Source organism: Nyctibius grandis, chromosome 15 (genome assembly GCF_013368605.1).
Source record: "Nyctibius grandis isolate bNycGra1 chromosome 15, bNycGra1.pri, whole genome shotgun sequence".
Taxonomy (NCBI): Eukaryota; Metazoa; Chordata; class Aves; order Nyctibiiformes; family Nyctibiidae; genus Nyctibius; species Nyctibius grandis.
Genome location: NC_090672.1, coordinates 1458807 through 1478810, shown reverse-complemented (window position 1 = coordinate 1478810; position 20004 = coordinate 1458807). Strand labels below are relative to the sequence as shown.

General features: G+C 43.4%; 1 protein-coding gene across 1 annotated transcript in view; it reads right to left on the bottom strand.

The window, feature by feature from the left end:
- Positions 1-20004, bottom strand: part of DNAH9 (dynein axonemal heavy chain 9) — a 207577-nt gene that overhangs the window by 29816 nt on the left and 157757 nt on the right. Inside the window, exons 60-62 of the mRNA XM_068413544.1 lie at positions 16754-16947; positions 12414-12562; positions 8804-8931 (exon numbers count right to left, since the gene is read on the bottom strand). Of these exons, the coding sequence (XP_068269645.1) occupies positions 8804-8931; positions 12414-12562; positions 16754-16947 (471 nt within the window). The remainder of the gene's footprint in view (positions 1-8803; positions 8932-12413; positions 12563-16753; positions 16948-20004) is intronic.

Below are 20004 nucleotides of genomic sequence, written 5' to 3'. Positions count from 1 at the left end.
TCTAGCTATATAGGTACTGGCTACGCTGAGCCAAGTCAGTACAAGTGTCAGAAGGGGCTTTACATCTCTATTAGCACTCAGGATCTTGGCTGGGCCACCACTGGCCCCACACTAAAGCTGTGCTGCAGCAATTTCACTGCTCTCAGGATTTGTATATACCCACATCTGCTGCAGTCCCTCCTCCAAATGAGAACTTAACCCTCTTCTGCTAGAAGTTGACCAAAATAGGCTGCTTTATGACCCTTTCACTGGTCAAGGCAAACAGAAGGCAGAGGCAAGTGGAGAAAGGAAACAGAAGACAACACCCAACGAGGGCTGGTCTGAAATCTTTGCAGCGCTTCCAGGATACCAGCAAGCATGTGATTGTTTTTAAGACAATTTTTAGAATTAAGTACAATATATTTCGCATGTTCTTTTAGCACAGACGTGCCTTAATATTGATGATAGTAAATGAAATGTGCCTAGGACTATTCCTGGGCTAATTTGTTCACAATTTTTCTTTCCACACTTTCGACCTGTTTTACACTCCAAAATATGATGGGTAATATATAAGATGTCTATTGGTAATGATCCTTGGCCTATGCTTACTCCTGAACTGTCAAGGAGAGAGACAGACTTCTTCATCCAATACCAGGAGCAGAATATGTGCTGACAATGAGACAGGACAGACAGTTGAGGTCCAGCCCCACAAACGTCTCCTGGCACTATTTAACTGACAAGTACAGACATTGCCTCAGGATGATGGCAGAGAGGAAGGAAAAATTCAGGTACAAAGACAAATACAAGAAGAGAGTAAATGGGGACTGAATGAGTGAATAGAGCATGATGAGGGTCTAACGAGAGGCTGGCAGGACCCAGGAGAGAGAGAAGGTCAGCTGGGCTCAGCAGTCCATGGTCAGACAGGAGAGGGCATTCAGGGGAGAGACGATGCCAGGATGTTGCCTCTTCTGAAGAGGTACATTGAAACCATTTCTGCAATGGCAAGGGCTAGCTTGGGTCTCTTTCTGGTCTCTTTTTTTTTTTTTTTGATCCAATATGACAACTGAAAAACAGCATCACGTGGATCCACTTGTATTTATACAGAATCTGACACAATTTAAGGCTTAGGAAGGCATTTGAGTTTGTCCTCATCTCTTCTCCAACCAATCCAGTGCTTCGTCCTTTGCTTGAACCCCACAGTCCAGAGCTGAGATCTGGACCTCAGACCAAATGCAGCCGTTAGTGGTATGGGAAATTGCTGGGATTTGCCAGGCCAGAGAGCAAACGAGCATGAACTACAGAAAACCTGGACTGACCTGAATTCCCCAAAGTTTTAAAGACAATGTTGGAGCTTATCTTATCAAATTTCACTTCGTAAGATACAAACACGTAAAAGTAGGTAGTGACGAGCAGATGAAATGCACAACAAAGGACAGTTGCTTGATTAATCTCAAGAAATGGAGGAAAACAAACTTTATTTTCAGGAGGACTCCATTACATTTGTGTTTTAACCCAAAATATGTCCTGAGACAGAGGTTTCCAGAGCAGATGTACAACAAAACTGGGACTGCAGTAGTTACAAAGGTATTGAAAGCCCAACAGAAACTTAATTCCATCCGAGATCAATATTTGGGTTACTTGCTGGTCTGTAAGTGGATCTGCAATTGGAAAAACTTGGGAACGGCTGTTGTGACATGAGGCAGGAAGGAAAACAGCTGTCTGGAATTCAATACCTTTCTCCATCAGAGTATTTGTTCAAAAATCGTGAAGGACAACTGGAGGTAGAGTGGGTATTTGTCCTTTTATATATATCTAGGAATGAAAAGATACTGTGGCTGGGAGGAAAATTAGTCTCTTCTTTACTGAAGCAGAGGCTTAGTGCCAAATGCTTACGTGTGCCTTGAACGCACAATATATCTCATACAGGACAATATATCTCTTTTGCTTGTAGTTAGGAGTAGTTGTGAAGTACACAGAAAAAAGCTCCATTGTATTTACGATGCAATAAGAAGGGCTCTGCCAATGTCTGAATCTCAGTTTTGCTCTAGGAGCACACTGTTATTCAATTTAGTACATGAACCTGACTCAGCGAAGCAACAACCTATGAAAATGGAAAGATGCTCAAGAATTAAATAGATTGCAAAGAAAGGGAAGTGACATTTTGGCTAATGGATGAAGACTACAATTAAATTGGAAATATTTAATGTCTGAACTTTTCCCCGCATCAGTTCATTCAGACGTGCATCTGTAAACATGTAAACAAATCTCAGTTTCTTTGCTATTAGGCTGATAAACATCATTTGGTGATTGTGATGGTCACTGTCTTGGCAAAAAGCTTTCAAGCAGGCCCAGAGAGGGAAACCAAGAAGACACAGTTTATGCTAGCTCATAGCTTAGTGCTCCTTGATGTGCAGAGCTCTTTCCTCCCTACTTAAGGGAGACTACACGCATCACAGAAACCATATCTATGTCTAACTTGGCAGTGGGAAAGCAGAGATCACAGAATCACTGAGATTGGAGAAACCTCTGGGGATCATCTAGTCCTAACCCTCTCCTCAAAGCAGGGTCAGGAAGAGCAGGTTGCTCAGCACCATTCTCAGTGGGGTTTTGGATATCTTTAAGGATGGAGACCCCACAAACTCTCTGGGCAACTTCTTCCAGTGTTTGACCACCTGAACAGTAAAAAAAAAAAAGACTGTACTTACATTTAAATGGAATTTCCTGTATTTCAAGTTGTCTCCATCACCCCTTGTCCTGTCACTAGACACCACTGAGAAGAGTCTAGTCTTTAGGCCATACCATCAAATGCTGATGACTGATAAAATCTCCAAATCATCTTTTCTTGAGGCTGAACAACCCCCATCACTAGACCCAGCATGCCAGATGTGTCTCACCAGAGCTGAGAAGAGTGAAGGACCACATCCCTGACCTGCCAGCAATGCTCCTTCTAATGCAGCCCAGGACGTTGGTGACCTCCTTGCTGCAAGGGCACACTGTTGGCTCACGTTCAGCTCGTTGTGCATTGGGACTCCCAAGTCCTTTTCCCGCAAAGCTGCTTTCCAGGCAGTTGGTCCCCAGAGTACACTGGTGCATGGGATTATTCCTGCTCAGGTGCAGGACTTGACTTCTCTTTTTATTGGATATAACGAAGTTCCTACCAGACCAATTCTCCAGCCTGTCCATGTCCCTCTGAATGGCAGGACACCCACCTAGTCTATCAATCACTTCTCAGTACTTTTACATTATCTGCAAACTTGCTGAGAGTGCACTCTGTCCCATCATCCGTGTGATTAACTAAGGTGTTTAACAGTATAGGACCCAGTACCAGCCCCTGGGGTATACCACTAGTGAACGGCCTCCAGCTGGACTTCATGCTGATGATGAACCATTCTTGAGCTTAGAGGAGATGATCCCTGAATATCAATGAGCTCTCCTGGACCCCTCTTATTTCCAGGACCATATTCCACAGGATTCTCCCAAGCAGATCCCTGAAATGGCCGAAGTCTGCTCTCCTGAAGTCCAGGCTTGTGATCTTCTTTTTTGCTTTGTGCTCTCCTCTCAGGATCCTAAACTCCATCATCTCATGGTCAGTGCAGCCAAGCCTGTTCCTGACCTACACATTGTCGCTCAGTTTTCCTTGTTTGTGCACATCAGGTCCAGCAGAGAACCTCCCCTCATCAGCTTCTGAATCACCTGTGCCAGGACTTTGTCATCAATGCACTCCAGAAACCTCCTGGATTGCCTGTGCTCTGCTGTGTTATCCCACCAGCAGATATGAGGGTGGTTGAAGCCCCACCATGAGGAGCATGGCCTGTGAAAGTAAGGCTTCCTTCAGTTGTCTGAATGCAGTCTCATCTACTTTCTCTTCGTGATCAGGTGGTCTGTAGCAGAAACCCACCAGAACCTCAGCCAGATTGATTTGCCAACTAATCCTGACCCAGAAGCTCTCAGCTAGTTCGTCACCCATCCCCAGGCAAAGACCCAAGTTCTACGTGCATGGTAGCACTCAGTCACATGAGCTATCCCAGCACATCTCTGGGATCCCAATGAGACTGTAGTCCTACAACTGCACATGGATCTGTAATTCCTCATGTTTGTTCCCCATGCTGCATGTGAGATCACAGAACCACAGAACATTAGGGATTGGAAGGGACCTCGAAAGATCATCTAGTCCAATCCCCCTGCCGGATGCTGAAGCTTCCCTCAGTGCAGTTGGATCTGACCCCTACCAAGGCAAACAGGAATGCGTGAGAAAACAGGCTCTCCACATGGATACCCGAGGCAGGAGATGTTTTTCCCCCAGACTCCATCTGCCAAAATGTTTATAGACTCAGTTGGCTATCTCTGCTTCCTATAGCATGCCCAGAGAGAAGAACAGAAGATCCTCTAGCAGAGACCTTTCCTACCTAGGACTGGAGATGAGATTAATCATTCTTGCAGTGCCCGCAACTATTCACAGGAACCCAGTTTACAACAGGCACATCATATAAATCGTGTTTATCCTGGTCCCACCTTGCCTAACATTTGCACAATCTCCCACGAATTCCCACGCTGGTGTTACCTGTTTTCATTCAGTCAAAGCAGCAGACACTATGATGTGAAGTGCCTACAAAATCAGGTCAGCAGGAAAGACAGTAAATAAGACATAACATCCATGCCAAGACCCCACCCATAAGTTTATTAAACATCCTCGTAAGAACAGTTAAGGCTTTGACACCACACCTCTGGGAAGGCCGTGCTGGACCTTCACTGCTCAGACAGCCAGAGAACTTTCCACTTCCAGTTCATACTTGCTGTTGTCATTGCAAGGATGTCTCCTACCTGAAGCAGATCTTTGTCTCTTTGCCATTAGTCCTGAGTACATCACCTTGCACTGTTCTATTGAATTTAATCCCATTTCAGCAACGCCAGACCTACAGGCTGTTCCAGTCTTCCTGTACCACATTTTGATCTTATTCTCTATCAACAACACCGCTCTTAATAATGTGTCAGTGCAAAGTCATTAACAAATACTCATTTTTTAAGTCAGGGTCATGTCTTAAGCAAGACTGACCCTGTGACTGTTCCTTAGGAGTTCTGCTAGCAACATTCAACTTCTGTATGTTCCCTAATACATTCCTGTGTGGCACCATCTCTGCAGCTCTACTACAGTCCACATCAATTAGAGCTGATGTATTTCCTCTAAACCTTCAATTACTTTCACAGTGCAAAGTATCAAATAGACATGATCCATCTTTAGCAAACTCTTATTACATTTGAGACATTTACCTAAAATTCTTTACTTATTTGTCCTTCAAAGTTTGTTCTGAACTTTGCATACTGTTGAGTTTAGACTAATTTGTTTGCTCCAATAATTTCCCACTGTTTTAAATAACGCTAAAGAATCTGTTAATTGCTAGTCAGATGGCACCCTCTGATTTGACAGATTCATTACAAAGACTTGCAATGGACTTGCAATCTCTTCTACCAGAGTTTTAATATTCTGGGATATAGATTATCTGGCCCTCTGAGTTGAGCACATGACGCTCTTTGATCTGATTTTCCTCCTGTTTTTAATAAATGTTGTTTTCAAGAAAAGTTTATTTGTGTGGGTGTTTCAAACAGCCAGCCCTCAAGGACAGCACGTCTTTCAACCTTGGAAGAGAGCTGGCACCAAGACTCAGCCAAAACATTCCAGGAAGGGACCAGGGAATCACAATGAGGAACTTGGGAAGATGCTGTTACTGGAATGGCACATCCGTGTCTGCTGGGCCTGCTGGCAGCAGGATTCATCTTCCAACACAGCTGCACAATGGGAGATGAGAGATCATTCAACTATGCGTGGGAGTTTTTACACAAGGTGGAAAGATCTTCATCATAGGAAGCTTCCATCCAATGTCAGCTGCAGAGGGCAGAGCCCTGCTGCAGCCTCAGACAATCTCCTAGCAGTGGTACCTGGCTGCTTCCTACCTCCAAGGCTACAGAACTTGTCATGAGTAACAAACTGGCAATTAGCTCTACTTCCACTTTAACAATGAATGCTACCCCTTCAATGGAATGGAGGGCTATGGAGAGGAAGGTGGTGCCTGGTGTCTGTGTGAAACTTTGTGTGCGTGCAACATCAAGCTCCTACAGCCCTGTGTTCCCCCTCCATCCTGTCCTAGGATAACGCCCTAGTTTGGAGCACTTCTCCATCAATCCAGCCCCGAAGAGACAGCTCGGGAGGTGGGCAACACAGAGGAACCAACAGAAGTCCCAAAAGGTGATGGCCCTCAACCCTGGAGAGCCCCAAGAGGTGCTGCTGCAGTGCTGAGATGCTGGCATCACACAGCAGTATGATTTAGTTGGGATCTGCAGAGAGCATGCTTCTATCGGGGAGTCACGCTGCTGCAGCTGCTGGACACCCCTCATATATTTCTGAGAAACTCAAAAGAGAGAATAGGCTTTAAATAAATGTTCAGCCCAACTGACAAATCTCCTTCTACTTGAATGTGCCTTTTGTGCAATGCCCAGGACCTCCAGGTCTCTGAACTTAAGCTGCTAGAGACGCTCCTTGTAAGAACGTCAATGCTGTGCTTTGCCCATACACCTCTCAGAAAAGTGTCCATGTGAACCTACAGGACAGGGAGTGCTTTTCATTCCCTGCCAGACTTGGTTATTCCCTTCCAAATGAGATACCACAAGCCTTTGTGAAATGAGCTACTTTCCATCAGCCAAATACTCCAGTGTAACTCCATCTCACATCTTGAAAAAAAAGAAGAAAGTTTGTTTACTTGGGGCAAAAGGAATATATAGCATTTGAAAACTCTTGAAAAGGAAATCTGTTTTCTGATGTTTTTTTTATCCAACCGTGTAAAAAATAGTTTGTCTGAGAGTGATTTAATTTCAAACGAATGTCTGCTGACCACAGAAGAGTTTTATTTGACTAGAGAAGTCTTGTCTGTCAATGTAGGGGACACATGTCTAGCCCTTCAGGCTGCTCTCCCTTTTTCTCATTCTACATGAAGCTCCAGCCCTTGGAAGAAGATGGGAACACAAAGCCAGATACAGAGACAGGTTCTGCAGCTGAGCAGCTTGGCCAGTCTGGATGACAATTAAGTTCCATTGCTTTGTTGTCACTCCACATGTCTAACCAAGACACCAAATGCAGAAACTGAAGCAAAATGGTACTGCCTGCCTCAAACACTTGCTGGATGTTTCCAAGTCTCTCCCAAGAGTGAAGTGCCACCAAGGCACAACTCCAGCTCCTAGTGGGGCCCTCACTGCCTGGGTTGCTCAGAAGGTCTATGACTATAAAAACGAAGGAAGAAAGAGCTTTGATCTCTATGTTGAATCAGTCTTGCCTATATTGCTTTATTCCAAGCCAAGCACAACACAGAACTAGAATATTTACATGTACAAAGTTTCATCAGTTCTGTGACTACACCAGAGAAATCCCGGATGACTGACTGACCCTGAGGAGACCCAACACTGGCACCAGGCAGCCTGCCCTAATGGCCACTGCTGTGACTGCTGAGTTTGCCCCATGCAGTTTGCATCAAAACCTGCTATCGGCCAGCTGAATTAAGCTCCTCTCTAAGCTCACAGGGGAACCTGTCTGCTCTGTGTCACTAGAGATAGTCACATTTGGCAGGCGTTGCTAGAAAACCATTTAGTCCAACCATCAAAATAATTTTTTCATATAAATCTAATTTGTGCAGCTCTTCTGATTTAACCTTCAATGTGTGCCGAGACCTCTTACTGATTGCTCTGACCACCAGAGAAGATGTGAATGGATGAAATAAAAATACTTCAGACCCACAGTACTCATCTGCTAGCAATGAAGCAACAGACATGGAAGCTGACATGGCTAACAGATCCTTTACGGAATCTAACCATCATTGTAGAAAAGAACCCTTCACTTTGCATTACTGAATGGAATATGTCTCAAAAAGCTGCATATTTTCTTCTCCATCATCTCAAAGGCAGATGCCAGTATTGCAGCCACCTGTGTTAAAAGCTCTTGTAAAGCTCAGCATTGTCTACCTTAGAGGCAGCTTGCAAAAAAAAAGCAAAAATGAAGATTTAAATATCAATGACATTTAGTTTAAATCCAAAATCAGGCTGTAGGCTCAGATCAGGACTCAAAGCTTTGTCTCAATCTAATTCTTATCCAAACAATTCAATGATAATAAACGTTCATAAAATCCACATCAAGGAAATCAAAGAGGTCCCCAAGACCTGCAATGAGAGCTGGCATCACTGACTCTGCATATTAACAAACCCAAGCACTCACTGAATAAGTGGCTCCAGAGAGCACTTGACAAAGACAGAGCTCCCTTCACACCCTAAAAGGCTCTGAAACATTTTGCTGAGTTGTGATAAGAGCTTGAAACATTTACCTGTTTTGGGATGCATAAAGGAATCGGCACCACTGCAGAGAGCCTCTGCCTTTCCTACGGCGGTGTGCACGTTCTCATTGCTCACTTAAATACATGATAGGTTTTGAGCGGTAGTAAGAGAACTAGTCTAACAGCTCTTAAGAACAAAGCTCTTTATTTATTCATGAAGCAAATAAAAGCACGGGAAAGTGTAGCACAACCTTCCCTCAGAGGACTCCCTAAAACTAGACACTCTACAGAAGGCTCAAAGAGCAAGAAAACTGAAATGACAATACCCAATAAAAGCAATAGATAGCAGCAAGAAACAGAAGGTGACTGCTTTGGAAGCACAGATGACTCCTTGTCAGGTGATGACACAGATGACACCTTATCCTGCCAGATAAGAACAACAGATTGCCCTCACTAAGGTGCTCAGCATCAGGCAACCTAGGAGAATGGCAGGACTGTTTCCGAAGACCCCGTACCTGAAGGATGACCCAGTGACCCTCCTTCGCAGCCAGATCTAGAGCTTGTTCAGCAACTACCTCTTGACCTTGTCCAAGGGAAACATTGTGGAAATTCCTGTTGTTAAATGTATAACCAAGTTTCTTCCCTAAAAGAGAAAAAAAAGTGATGTTCAGCACTTTTACCTGTAACAGCGTGCAGCACAGCTGAGCTCACCCAGCAGCAGCAAGGCAGAGTTCAGTTTTATCAAAAACCCTCACAGAAGAGCTATCGCACTTCTTATAATAGTTATCTTGTCTCTCACACACTCCCTGCCAAAGCACTGAACACAGCAGTGGCTTCCTCCAAACTACTTTTAATTACAGAGCAGCATCAACACAAAGGTACATTATTACAAAGTGCCTCTTGTTTAAAGAACATTATTCCCCTGCAATCTTGTGTAAAAATGTATTTTACAGTGATAGGAAATTAAAATAATTTGCTACTGATTAAATAGGCTTTGAACAAGACACCGGTGGTGAAATGCACCCTGCAATGCCTGCTTGAACCAGCAGTAAGGTTAGGAACCCGTTCAGTTTTGAGAAGGCAGCTGAAATGAAATCTGTGTGAGCTTCCTGTGGCCTCAACCAAGGCCTCCCGGGTTTCTTGGATCTAGAGATCAGTCAGCCCTCCAGATTTCTCATGGATCATCATGGGCTTTGACAGGGGTGGAGTTACCTCTGGGTGCACCACAATGCATGTGGGAAGGCCACAGTCAGTAGACTGCAGCAGAGCCCATGGGAAGGGGTGCTCCAGGAGCCACTACAGACCACCTCCTACAGTCCATTCTACATCCCCCTCTGCACAGGGCAGGCTGGGAACCCCAAAACCCATGTCTTTTACTACCCTGCTCTGGAGGAATGATGGCAGCTATTTAGTGTTTCTTCATTTAGTCTGTGATACTCCTTTGGACTCCCCTGATTTCTCTGTAGCATCTCAGTGCCTCATATCCTTTAAGTGATCACAGCTAAAGATCTCCTGTTTAGTTTTCTGAATCTGACTGCCATCCAAAGATGGAGGACATCTGTTGCTCCTCATCTCACAGGAGAAGCAACTGCCTGGAGCAAGATATCTCTGCTTTGTGCTCCTCAGAAGATGTGTACCAATTTCTGCTGCTGGAGGGAAGCAGCCCAACAAAAACCCACACTGGCTCCACACATCACAGTAGGACAGCTCCACACATCACAGTAGGACACATTCAGCTCAGCCGGGGAGTCAGTACACATGTCCCCACCTGCTGATCCCTTGGGATTGCCTACACTTATTTTTGCACACAGATTTGCTTTCATGCAGATGGTGTGCCCTTAATTCCTGATTTCTGCTAAAAGCAGGCAAGTTTTATAGTAAAACAAGGAAAAGATTTTTGCTGCAATACTTAGGATTCAGCTCTTGGTATAAGATTGGAAACAGATGGCCATGAGTAAAACAAACATCCAAACTCTCTCAGTTGCTCGAGCTCTCTACTTAGCCTTACTACAGCAACCCCCTGGGATAGAGCTGTGCCCATATTTGAGAGTTTCCAGTTTTCTTTCTCACTGTCTCTAGTGGCTGCCAACTTTGAGAGCCGCTAATGTCCTCCTCTGCCTTCCAGACCCACCCTCTCAAGAAGGGATGGGGCAAATTTACAGAAGGCAGGGCACTACATCAAACCAGAAGATTAATAATAAAATTAATATAATCTGTTATTTCCACTTCACAGACAGGAACAGGACTGCAGCGGGATACACAGTGAGTCTGCAGTTGCTTCCTCACCAAAGGTGATGCCAAGCCTTCCTCCTTCTTTGCTGGCTTGGAGAAGAGAGAGAACAGCACAGGCAGGCTGCCCCAGGGAGGTGGGGAAGCTTTCTGAGCCCAGCAGTGTTTGCTGCAGGGTCCTCCCCATGTTGCCAAGAAAAAGTCCCATGAGTGGGCAGCATCTGGAGGAAGCTATCTTCCATTAAGAATTATCTAGCCAGACTTGCACTTTAATAAAACGTAATGAAGGGCAGAAAAAATATTGAATAATGAATTCAACCCAAACCCCAGCAAGGCAGGCTTCAAGGCCAGTGCAGCCGCACTGAAGCAATGGTTTTATTCGACTAGATTTTTTTCACTTTTACTTGCTGTAACTTTTCTGGCTGACTAACCCCGGGTGCTCAACTATACTCATCTTTACAATTTCAATTAAACCATTCATGGTTGGATTTTAGTGCTTCATTTCCCAGACAAGAAAATAACACAGTGAGAGACAGGATCACCGACGTGGATCCAAAGGGAAGCCAGGCACATGATAGGACCTTCCTCAGAGCAGTCCCCTTCAATTCACAACAAGACTTGGTATCAGGGCAGAAAGAGCACGAACCACAATGCAAAGCCCAGAAACACCCCATGACTGAGAACTGCAATCTGGCCTGTGGCTCAGGCCGCACTGGGCTTTAACATCTCTGAAAGCTGCTTGTGGGAATGTGGGTAAAGACTGACTCAAACATCATTTTGGGATGACCCAGAAGGTGCATCACAGAAAGGAAAAGAAATCCACAGGTCAGCATTCTTCCACCACTCGCCTGGATGATGGCTTAGTTCAGTGTTACTGGTTTCTCTGCTGAGGCTGCCAGCCTTGCTGATGTTTAGTCTAGAGACATGCCTGCTAAAAACCAGCCAGCAGCTCTGCTATGGTAGTCTGATATGTAACTCATACAGTTTAAATATACTGTACTCCACACTGCTGTCAGCATCAGGGCTTGACCACAAGTCATGGTCTTGGAGATAAGTGCAGCACATTGCTGGAGAAGGAGAAAAGACATCTGATGAGCAGAACAGCAATCGGGAGCAGCCCTAAAGCAGTACCCAAAGGCATCTGACCTCTTTGCTCCAGAGGGACGGAGCCCTCCGCTGAAACAGTCTCAAAAGAAGTGATCGCAGTTACCTCTGTCCAACAGTCAGAAGTGGTCCCATTTCCAGACCTGCTGTAATTGCCAAGTTCAGGCTGAAAATGGTAATTCCTCCACAGTGGAGCCGAGACCCAGAGCAAATTGTGCACACTGACAGCTTTAGAGAGCAGGCACTGACTGCAGCAGTTGGCGCACAATGGAAATCACTGCCTTCTCAAATAAGGCACCTTAGAGAAGCCCCTTCAGCTTTGAAACCAGTTGACAGCACTACATCCGACCATCTACACCAAAATCAGCTCAGGAAGGATGGAATTAAAAGCTGGAAACTCTGCCACTAACCAGCAGATTGCTATAGGGAGCTGTTGCTTATTTTTAGCTATCTGACAGCATATTAGATATGTCTGACGTAAATTATAGGTTGTGTACAAGACCAACTCAGAAATTGTTGCAGTGTGAACCACACTGGGAATCCAGGCAACGCAGGAAAGAGACAAGTTTAATTTAAACTTTGGATGAAAATCCAAAAACCTTTAATAAAAAAAAAGAAAAAAAAGAAAACAAAAAACAATCCCATCCTCTCACAATTATCTATTTTTAACAGGTTACTCCATTATCTACAAAGAGATGAGGAAAAAAAAAATAACAAGAATGTCATGCCAAGATAATTATGCAGAAGATAAAAAGCAATGCTGTGGTATGCCTAGAGACATGATTTATTTACCTTGTTTCTCCACATCCTTCAGCGGGTCGACTCCTGGGGACAGGATAAAAAACATTGGGGTTGCAGGGCCTGATTCCTCAAAGGTTGTTGCAAAATCCAGGGGTCTCCCTACCACATATTTACTGCCAAGCTTTTCTTCTACAAAATCTCTGCCAGAAAGAAAAAAGTTTTGCCAGTCTACTACTGTTCAGAAAAGACAGATTCCCCTGCAAATGATCAATTAATTAGTTTTTATTTTGCTGATTCAAACAAATTAGAAACTAAATTTTAAAAATGGGCATGAAAAAATTTTACAGAGGATCTGCAGGCTGGGCTTCTGGAGTTATCACTCAGTAGCAACGTTTGCACTTTTTACAGGAATAAAATGACACATGGCACACCCATATCTGACAAACAAAAGGAAGTGGGGAAACAGTGGGACCTACCAGCCCAACGCTACATTCAGAAGTTCGATACAAGTACTGGCTTGATTCTGACAAAGGTATGTCAGGAGATATGAAATAGTTAAGTTAATGTATAGGAAACTGCTGCGTACTTTGTAATCCATACAGCTTTTGAGAGGAAACAGCATTCCTTTAGATTTATCACCAAAAGTCAAAAAAAGTCCAGATGACTTACAAAATTACCTTGTTCTGGAAAGATAAAAGGAAAGAGCTCTAAGAATATCTAGTGTGTGTAGCTTAGCCTCTGTATGAGAGTCACAAGGAAAAATACAGCTGAGTGAACAGAAAAAAATTCAGCTCCACAGCAGCTGCCTGAACAGAATACAGTGCATGGAGAACGTCCAGGCTGAATTTCCCCAGGGTGAGCTTCCAGAATCACTGCTTCAGAGAAAAAGGATACAGTGAACATTGATCCAAAGGTAGGAATGTAATATTCAAACCCCAGGAATGAGCAGTTACTCTTCCAGCGTAGATGCATGATTCAGGCCTTTTGAAAACCTCAGTACCACAGGCAAGAAAAACATGGTCCAGTTTTCAGCTGGTAGATGATACCAGATTAAGGCAGACAAACTCTTTCTGAGAGCTGAGAGTCTCCTTCAAGGACTAGTGAAAGGTGGTTCGGATAGAAATGCCTAAGGGATTGCAAAAGAAAAAGCTTCTACTTTGTTTGGTACCTCTTTCAAGTAGATTTTTCTGTTCTGGGTCACAATTTGCTAAAGAGCTGCTGGAAATCTTCAGTCCACAAAATTTAGAAATGTCCATCAGATACGAGGTCACAACATTCTTGTTTTACATCAAGTCTCAGCTCTGTGAAAAGATGCCTTGGAGATTCAGAAACACAACTAATGTGACTTGGAGACTTTGAAATGGAGCACACGTGCAGGAAAGGAAGGTCTGCCCTCAGAGACAGGACTGGAAGAGTGCCTGCACTTGGTGTCTTTCAAACAAGGTATTCATAGCAATGGTTCACAGTATAAGCAGCACAACTTGAGAAATGGTGCCACAACAAAAAGCAAAAATACCCTGCAAGACAAATGACTGGCTTACAGCTTTTTTAGGTTATATGAAGCCACAGCTGCCTAAGATCCTTTATCTATCTGAAGAGTCCACATAAGTGTCATAACCATGGCTGGAGGTGCCAGCTACCAGAGTCCTTAGTCCTTCCGCATTGTTTCAAAGATCTATCCCTCAAGGCAGAAGTACCAGTGCTTTTGGAAGGACTTCACCATGACCAAGTTATACTTTGCTAGTAGCTGCTGGACTGATCTGACTTCATCATGGATGTGGATGCATGGCAGCACAAGGTGTTGCAAGAAGCTCCTTGCTGATGTTCTTCAATAAGATTGAAGGATGAAGTAGTTATTTACAGTGGAAAATCCCTCTTGAGGAAATTATGGTTCTTGAGGATGGACAATAGAGCACCGCCCCCATCTAAGCTCTAATGAGTGAGGCAGGGTAAGAGTGGTTTCTCCTGACGGCTCCTTAGGCCTAGGGAATAAAACAGCCTGTGCAAACATCCCCAGGAATCTGCTATGAAGAGTGGCTGAAAAACCTAACTTCCAAGACAGGGAAATGCAAGAAGCCTGTAGAGGGGTGGATCATTTTAGATACCAAAGAACTTCCTGTGCCATCTGCATGGAACTGGCACATATGACATGGGACATAAAGGGTCTTGCACCTTTCTGAAAGCACCTGGAAATGAGGCAGGGATATTCTAGGGCATCTAAAATACCCCCAGTCACCTGTGTTTAGGCTACCAAGTTACTCTTTGGCTCCTAAAATGCACTCATATACTTGTCAAGACTCTCAGAGAGACAGGATGGTTAGGACTAGTAGCGATGTCCATTGATCGTCAGTAGGGTATTTAGTGTTAGCAGATTTAACTGATATACAGAAGGAAGAGATCTGCAAGTTGAGAACTGCAAAACAACTTGTGGGATCCAATGACATTGCAAGTATCTAAAACTCAACGGATTTGTTAACACTTACACGATCTTGAAACAATACTGGCTGAAGTAGGGATGTTGAGGCTGAAGTCCCCGTGGTCAGAGTATGCCGCTCCCCACTGCTCTACAAGATCCCCTACTTTTTAAAGGGTCACAGACACAACACAACTTTGACAGTGCTCAGGAAAACGAGACACCAGATGACCATTAGCCTTCTGTGTGGTGGCTATCAGGAATGCTGACTGTATTAAGCTCAATCCAAAGACCACTTTTCCTTCCTACATCAGAGTATTAGACTTCATTGACTGACATGGGAAGGACAGATGAACAGACTCATATATTTTCCGGAGATTTGGATCTTTCAGGAATAGCAAATTTCTTCACTAAGGGAACAGAATCTGTCTTGGCCAGATTGCTGGCTGAAGAAAGCTTTACTGTCAAGGAGGAACCAGGAAGTCAAATAGATTTTGACTGTCATTGTTACCACTAATAATTTCACATTTGCTTCTGGGGTTTGAGATTTCCCTAAATAAAAGCTCTTCTTAAGCCTTTTGGGCCTAATGTCTGACTATCCTATATTTTAAGAAGAATTTTAGTCACAAACATCTACAAAGTCTTGGGGAAGGCGCTGTGAACTGTTACTCTTTGCACGTGTTTACGTTCTAACCTACTTCTAGATAAGAAACAAAACAAAACAAAAAAATTTAAATACTCTTGTGCAAACAGAAAAGCTTGACATGCCCAGACGCTAAAAATAGCCAGCCGAGCTTTTGAACTTGGATTCTCTTACCTTTTCATAAAAGAGAAATATGAAAGGTGTTGAAGCTTTATGTTCTAGTTATTTTTGAGCTATGTGAGTACCACCATTTTGACTGAAAGAAATGAATTAAACTTGCTTAAATGAAATATGCACTTAAAAGTTCAGAAAGACAAGAGCTTATTTTACTCAAACTAAACAACAAGAGGAAAAACAAACTTTTCAGCTGAGAGAACACATGGAGAATCCAGCCCTAAAAGAGTAAGAAATGAAAAAGAAGATGGTTTAGAATGGTATGATTATGATATATTATAGTACTTAATTTAATAAAACATAGTAACATTGACCATAGGGAGACTTCACTCAGTCTTGTCTGCCTTTTTCTGTGAATTTTATGAAATCTAGTTCATACACTAATACGATCTGCTATATGCACCCATATACACGCACATGCCAGATGGTGGACCAATATAAACTATTTGAGAGGCAGTAACGTGAGAGACATTGCAGAAATCTCAAATCATAGACTACCAGGACAGAGAAGGAAAAAACAAGTCCTAATGGAGTGAAAGACCTTTAGTTTCTCCTGGAACAAGTATATTGCTTTTGCATACCTTCATAAAGTTTAGACTCACCTGGTTACCTTCACTACATAATTTACAACTACAACTTTCAGAACTAGCATCACATAAATTTTGCATTTTACAGAAAAAAAAAAAAAAAGAGAAAACCTCTATAAGACTTTCCTTTACTTCTACACTTCATTCTTGTGCCTAAGGAACAGTCATAAAGGATCTAGTAACTAAAATTGATCTTAACATACTGTAGAAGTTGTATTGATCATTAAAAGACTCTAGCAGATGTATAACACCTGTATGATGATGCTCATTTCTGACTTGGCACGTCTGCTCCCCACCCAGTGCTAGTTTTCCTGATCCATCACTACTGGTGATATTGGGGTTAGATCTCCCTAAGTCAGAAATTCCAGTTAAATGAAATGTGTTGACTGTCTTGCAGAGTTCAGAGATGATTCATTCAGCAGACTCCTTTATAGGAAACCATTTTGCAGAACTCACATTCTATAATAAATAAATCTAAACATATTCCTGAATTACTCCTGTTCCCTAGGAAACACAGACCCAAAGTTGCCTGCTAAGCAAGAGCATTAGAGAGATAGGAAAGAAGTGTTGCTACCTGACAGCGTAGGTCATGCGATCGGGTCGGATGGCTCTCATTATGCACAGGCGCTGCAGAGCTGACTTGTTCTTCCATTCCTGAGGGAACTTCTCCTTTTCAGGACACTCAGATTCAACAAATTTCTTCCACCGTTTTGCAGAGCCCTCAATATCCCGATCCAGGTTTCTGAATTCCTCCATGGATGAGAGAGCCTGGAAAAATCCAAGGAAGGTCTTCAGAAGAACAATCTTACTTGCCTCTGAACCATTTTTCTAACACTACTGACTGCTCAGTTTACTCCACCTGAAGGGTCACAGCTGGACCCTGGGAACCACAGCCAGAAAACCACCAGCATCAGACTTTGTCTATTCTCCTTTTCCCAACTCTGCTGTCAGCACATTGTCACAGGAACCAAGACAGCCCATTTGCAAAGCCACAGGGAAGTATGACTGAGGACAATTTCATACTTGTGGAAGGTCTCCTGAACCAAAACGTCTCTCACGGCTGCCCACAGAACATCAGCTCTAAAATCATGCTGCACCTAACACAGCCTTCCCTGATGCTCTCACCCACATCACTGCAGTGCCCTTCTCCAGCCAATGAAGCCACACACGGCATCCAGGTCTTCTCCCCTGCCGCCCAATTGCTGAAACATCAGAGTTTGGAAGTGGCAATACAGGAAAGGATGAAAGAATTTGGTATCATCCACAATGCAGTTCTCCATAACCCAAAGCAAGAAGAAAACCACTCTCCTATTTTGAAACCAGAACTGAAAAATCTCAGGTGACAGGCACTTGCTACTGTCAGTTATCCATACTGTCAGTTATGCCTCATTTGGATGGGAGCTGGGAATTTTGAGCCCATGTCTGACAGGACAGCACATTGCTGGCATTTCCATGAGCTGCAAGTTTGCAGCCTCCTTACTGCTCCAACAGACACAAAAAGAATTGTGCAGCAAAAATCACAACAACTGACGGAAAAATGTGCTTTTGTATCCAGGGTGTTCAGTATCCAAAGCTAAACAGAGACTCAGGCGTGCCACGTTCACCAAAACTGTTTTTTTTAAGGGATTTCACAGTTGGAATATTAATTTTCATCTTTATACACAGGCAGTTATTTTTCTCTCCCTGTTCCCCCGTGCATATACCTCTCTATCTGCATAGTCTGGTGCACACACTCTGTGAAACCACAACACTGAGACTTCACCAATCAGTTGTGGTGACCACGGAGACACAAATCTCAATAAACACAGTGTAAACTGTAAATGGGTGGGTGCTTTCCTTGTACAAGCATGCATACCATTGTAAAAATCAAATCACTCCAATTTATACTTGCCAAACGCACACAAAGGTTAACTTCTTGGTGCTACAAGACTGTAGCAGAAACAGGTAGCTGAAGAATGCCCCAAAGAACAGCTGAGCAAGGCAGTAAATAAATGATAATTACAATGAAAATGTAGCTAGATTTTGTAGCTAGAAAGTGGCAACTATAAATGTTAGGTAGAGAAGTAAAAAATCCAAATTATCTTTCATACAAGTGGTGGCAAAATGTATTGCAGAGCTTGTAAGGTTCTTCTGGATTTCAAGCAAAATTCTCACTGAAACAAACATCTTCAGAGTGTTTTGCATAATCTGAAGCTGTGAGAAGTTGAACATGAAGTGGAAAAGACAAGTGAAGTATAAAAGACAGTGAATGAGCTATTTTCTATAGAAACAGAAGGACACACTGAGAGCAAAGCAGAAGCTTCTTGATGGGCAGAGGTGTTCTGCACCATTAATGCTCCAGCTCACATCCCATACAGCTCTGCTACGGAAAGCAACTGAGAAAGCTCCTTGAAAAATGCTGGTGTCACACCTTGTTCAGATCAACTGAAAAAACACGCGCTTGCCAAAGGGCTTTGAAAGTCATGCAAATGCCCTGACAGAAGTGCTGAGAGATTGCCTTGGATACGATGCTGTTGCAAATGAGGCCGAAGACACTGAAGGCCACTCTGCACTAAAAACTGCAGGAAAGCCATGTTTTCCCTCTGGAAAGGCTTCTCAGTGAGAAGGCGAGAGCAGTGTAAAACTTTGGTCTTTCTAATAGTCTGAATTCAGTTAGAAGCCGTACTTCAACTTCAACACAGACAGCGAACAAGGGGAAGAAAGGAGTCAGAAAAAGGGGCTCCTTATGACAGATGAGTTCACATTTTTAGCAGTGGAAATGCATGTAGATGACAGAGAGAAAGAGGTTGTAAAGCTGTTCCCAGTGGGTGCCATTGACCTAGGACATTTCTTGAATATACACTCACAGCATCACAGAAGCAATGGTCGGAAGAAACCTCTGGAGGTGTCTAGTCCAGCCTTGTGCTCAGACTAGGACTACAGCCAGTCCTGGATCAGGTCAGCCATGGCTTTGTCTACCAAAATGCTGACATCTCAGCCTCTCTGGGTGCCCCGTTGTAGAGCTGCTCTGTCCTTCTGGCAAAGAAGATTTATTTTTTTTTTTAATATCTTCAAGCTGAACCTCCCTGCCTGCAACTTGTCACGGTTGATTCTTATTAAATTCACTGCCAATAACAAGGAGGGTTTGGCTCTGTCATCTCGTAGGTGGGCAAATCCCTCCTCCTTTCCTCACAGGTCATGTGCTGCAGGGCCAGAACGAAAGCTGTAGGCAAAGAAGTACTTGTGGATATTACTATAAATGCTCCTCCACAAATCAAGCCTTGCCCAAAGTCACAATTTCATCAGTATCTCCACAAAAGGCACAGATAAGAGCAGAGTGCTTGACAGCTACAGCATGGACTGACTCAATTTGATGCTGACCACCTCCATGCCAAACTCCTAAGGATCCTGAGAATTTTGTGAAGAGTGTGAGCAAGGTAATGACTCAAGAGATGTTGTTTCGATGTGTGGTTTAACACTAGAATGGAGAAATGTCAGCGACAGAAGTATTTTCTCCAAAATCAGTGCTATATCCTGCTTTCTATGGAAAACTAGAAACTGCAGCACAGGACATGAGCAACTGAACTTCACAAGAACAATGCCATATATTCTGATCTACCAAAACCTTGTACTTGCAGCAATAAATACATTTGATGCATCTCTCATAGTTGAACACAACACAACGGCAAATGTCGAATTCAGTGGATTCATCAGTGCAAGTGTTAATACAAAACATTGTAACTCTGTTGACTTTTGAAGTGACTTACTTAAAATACCACTTCAGAACTTTGTCTGCTCCTGCTTTGAGAAGTCTCTTGCTGATGTTAACAAGGGAGACTCTGAAAA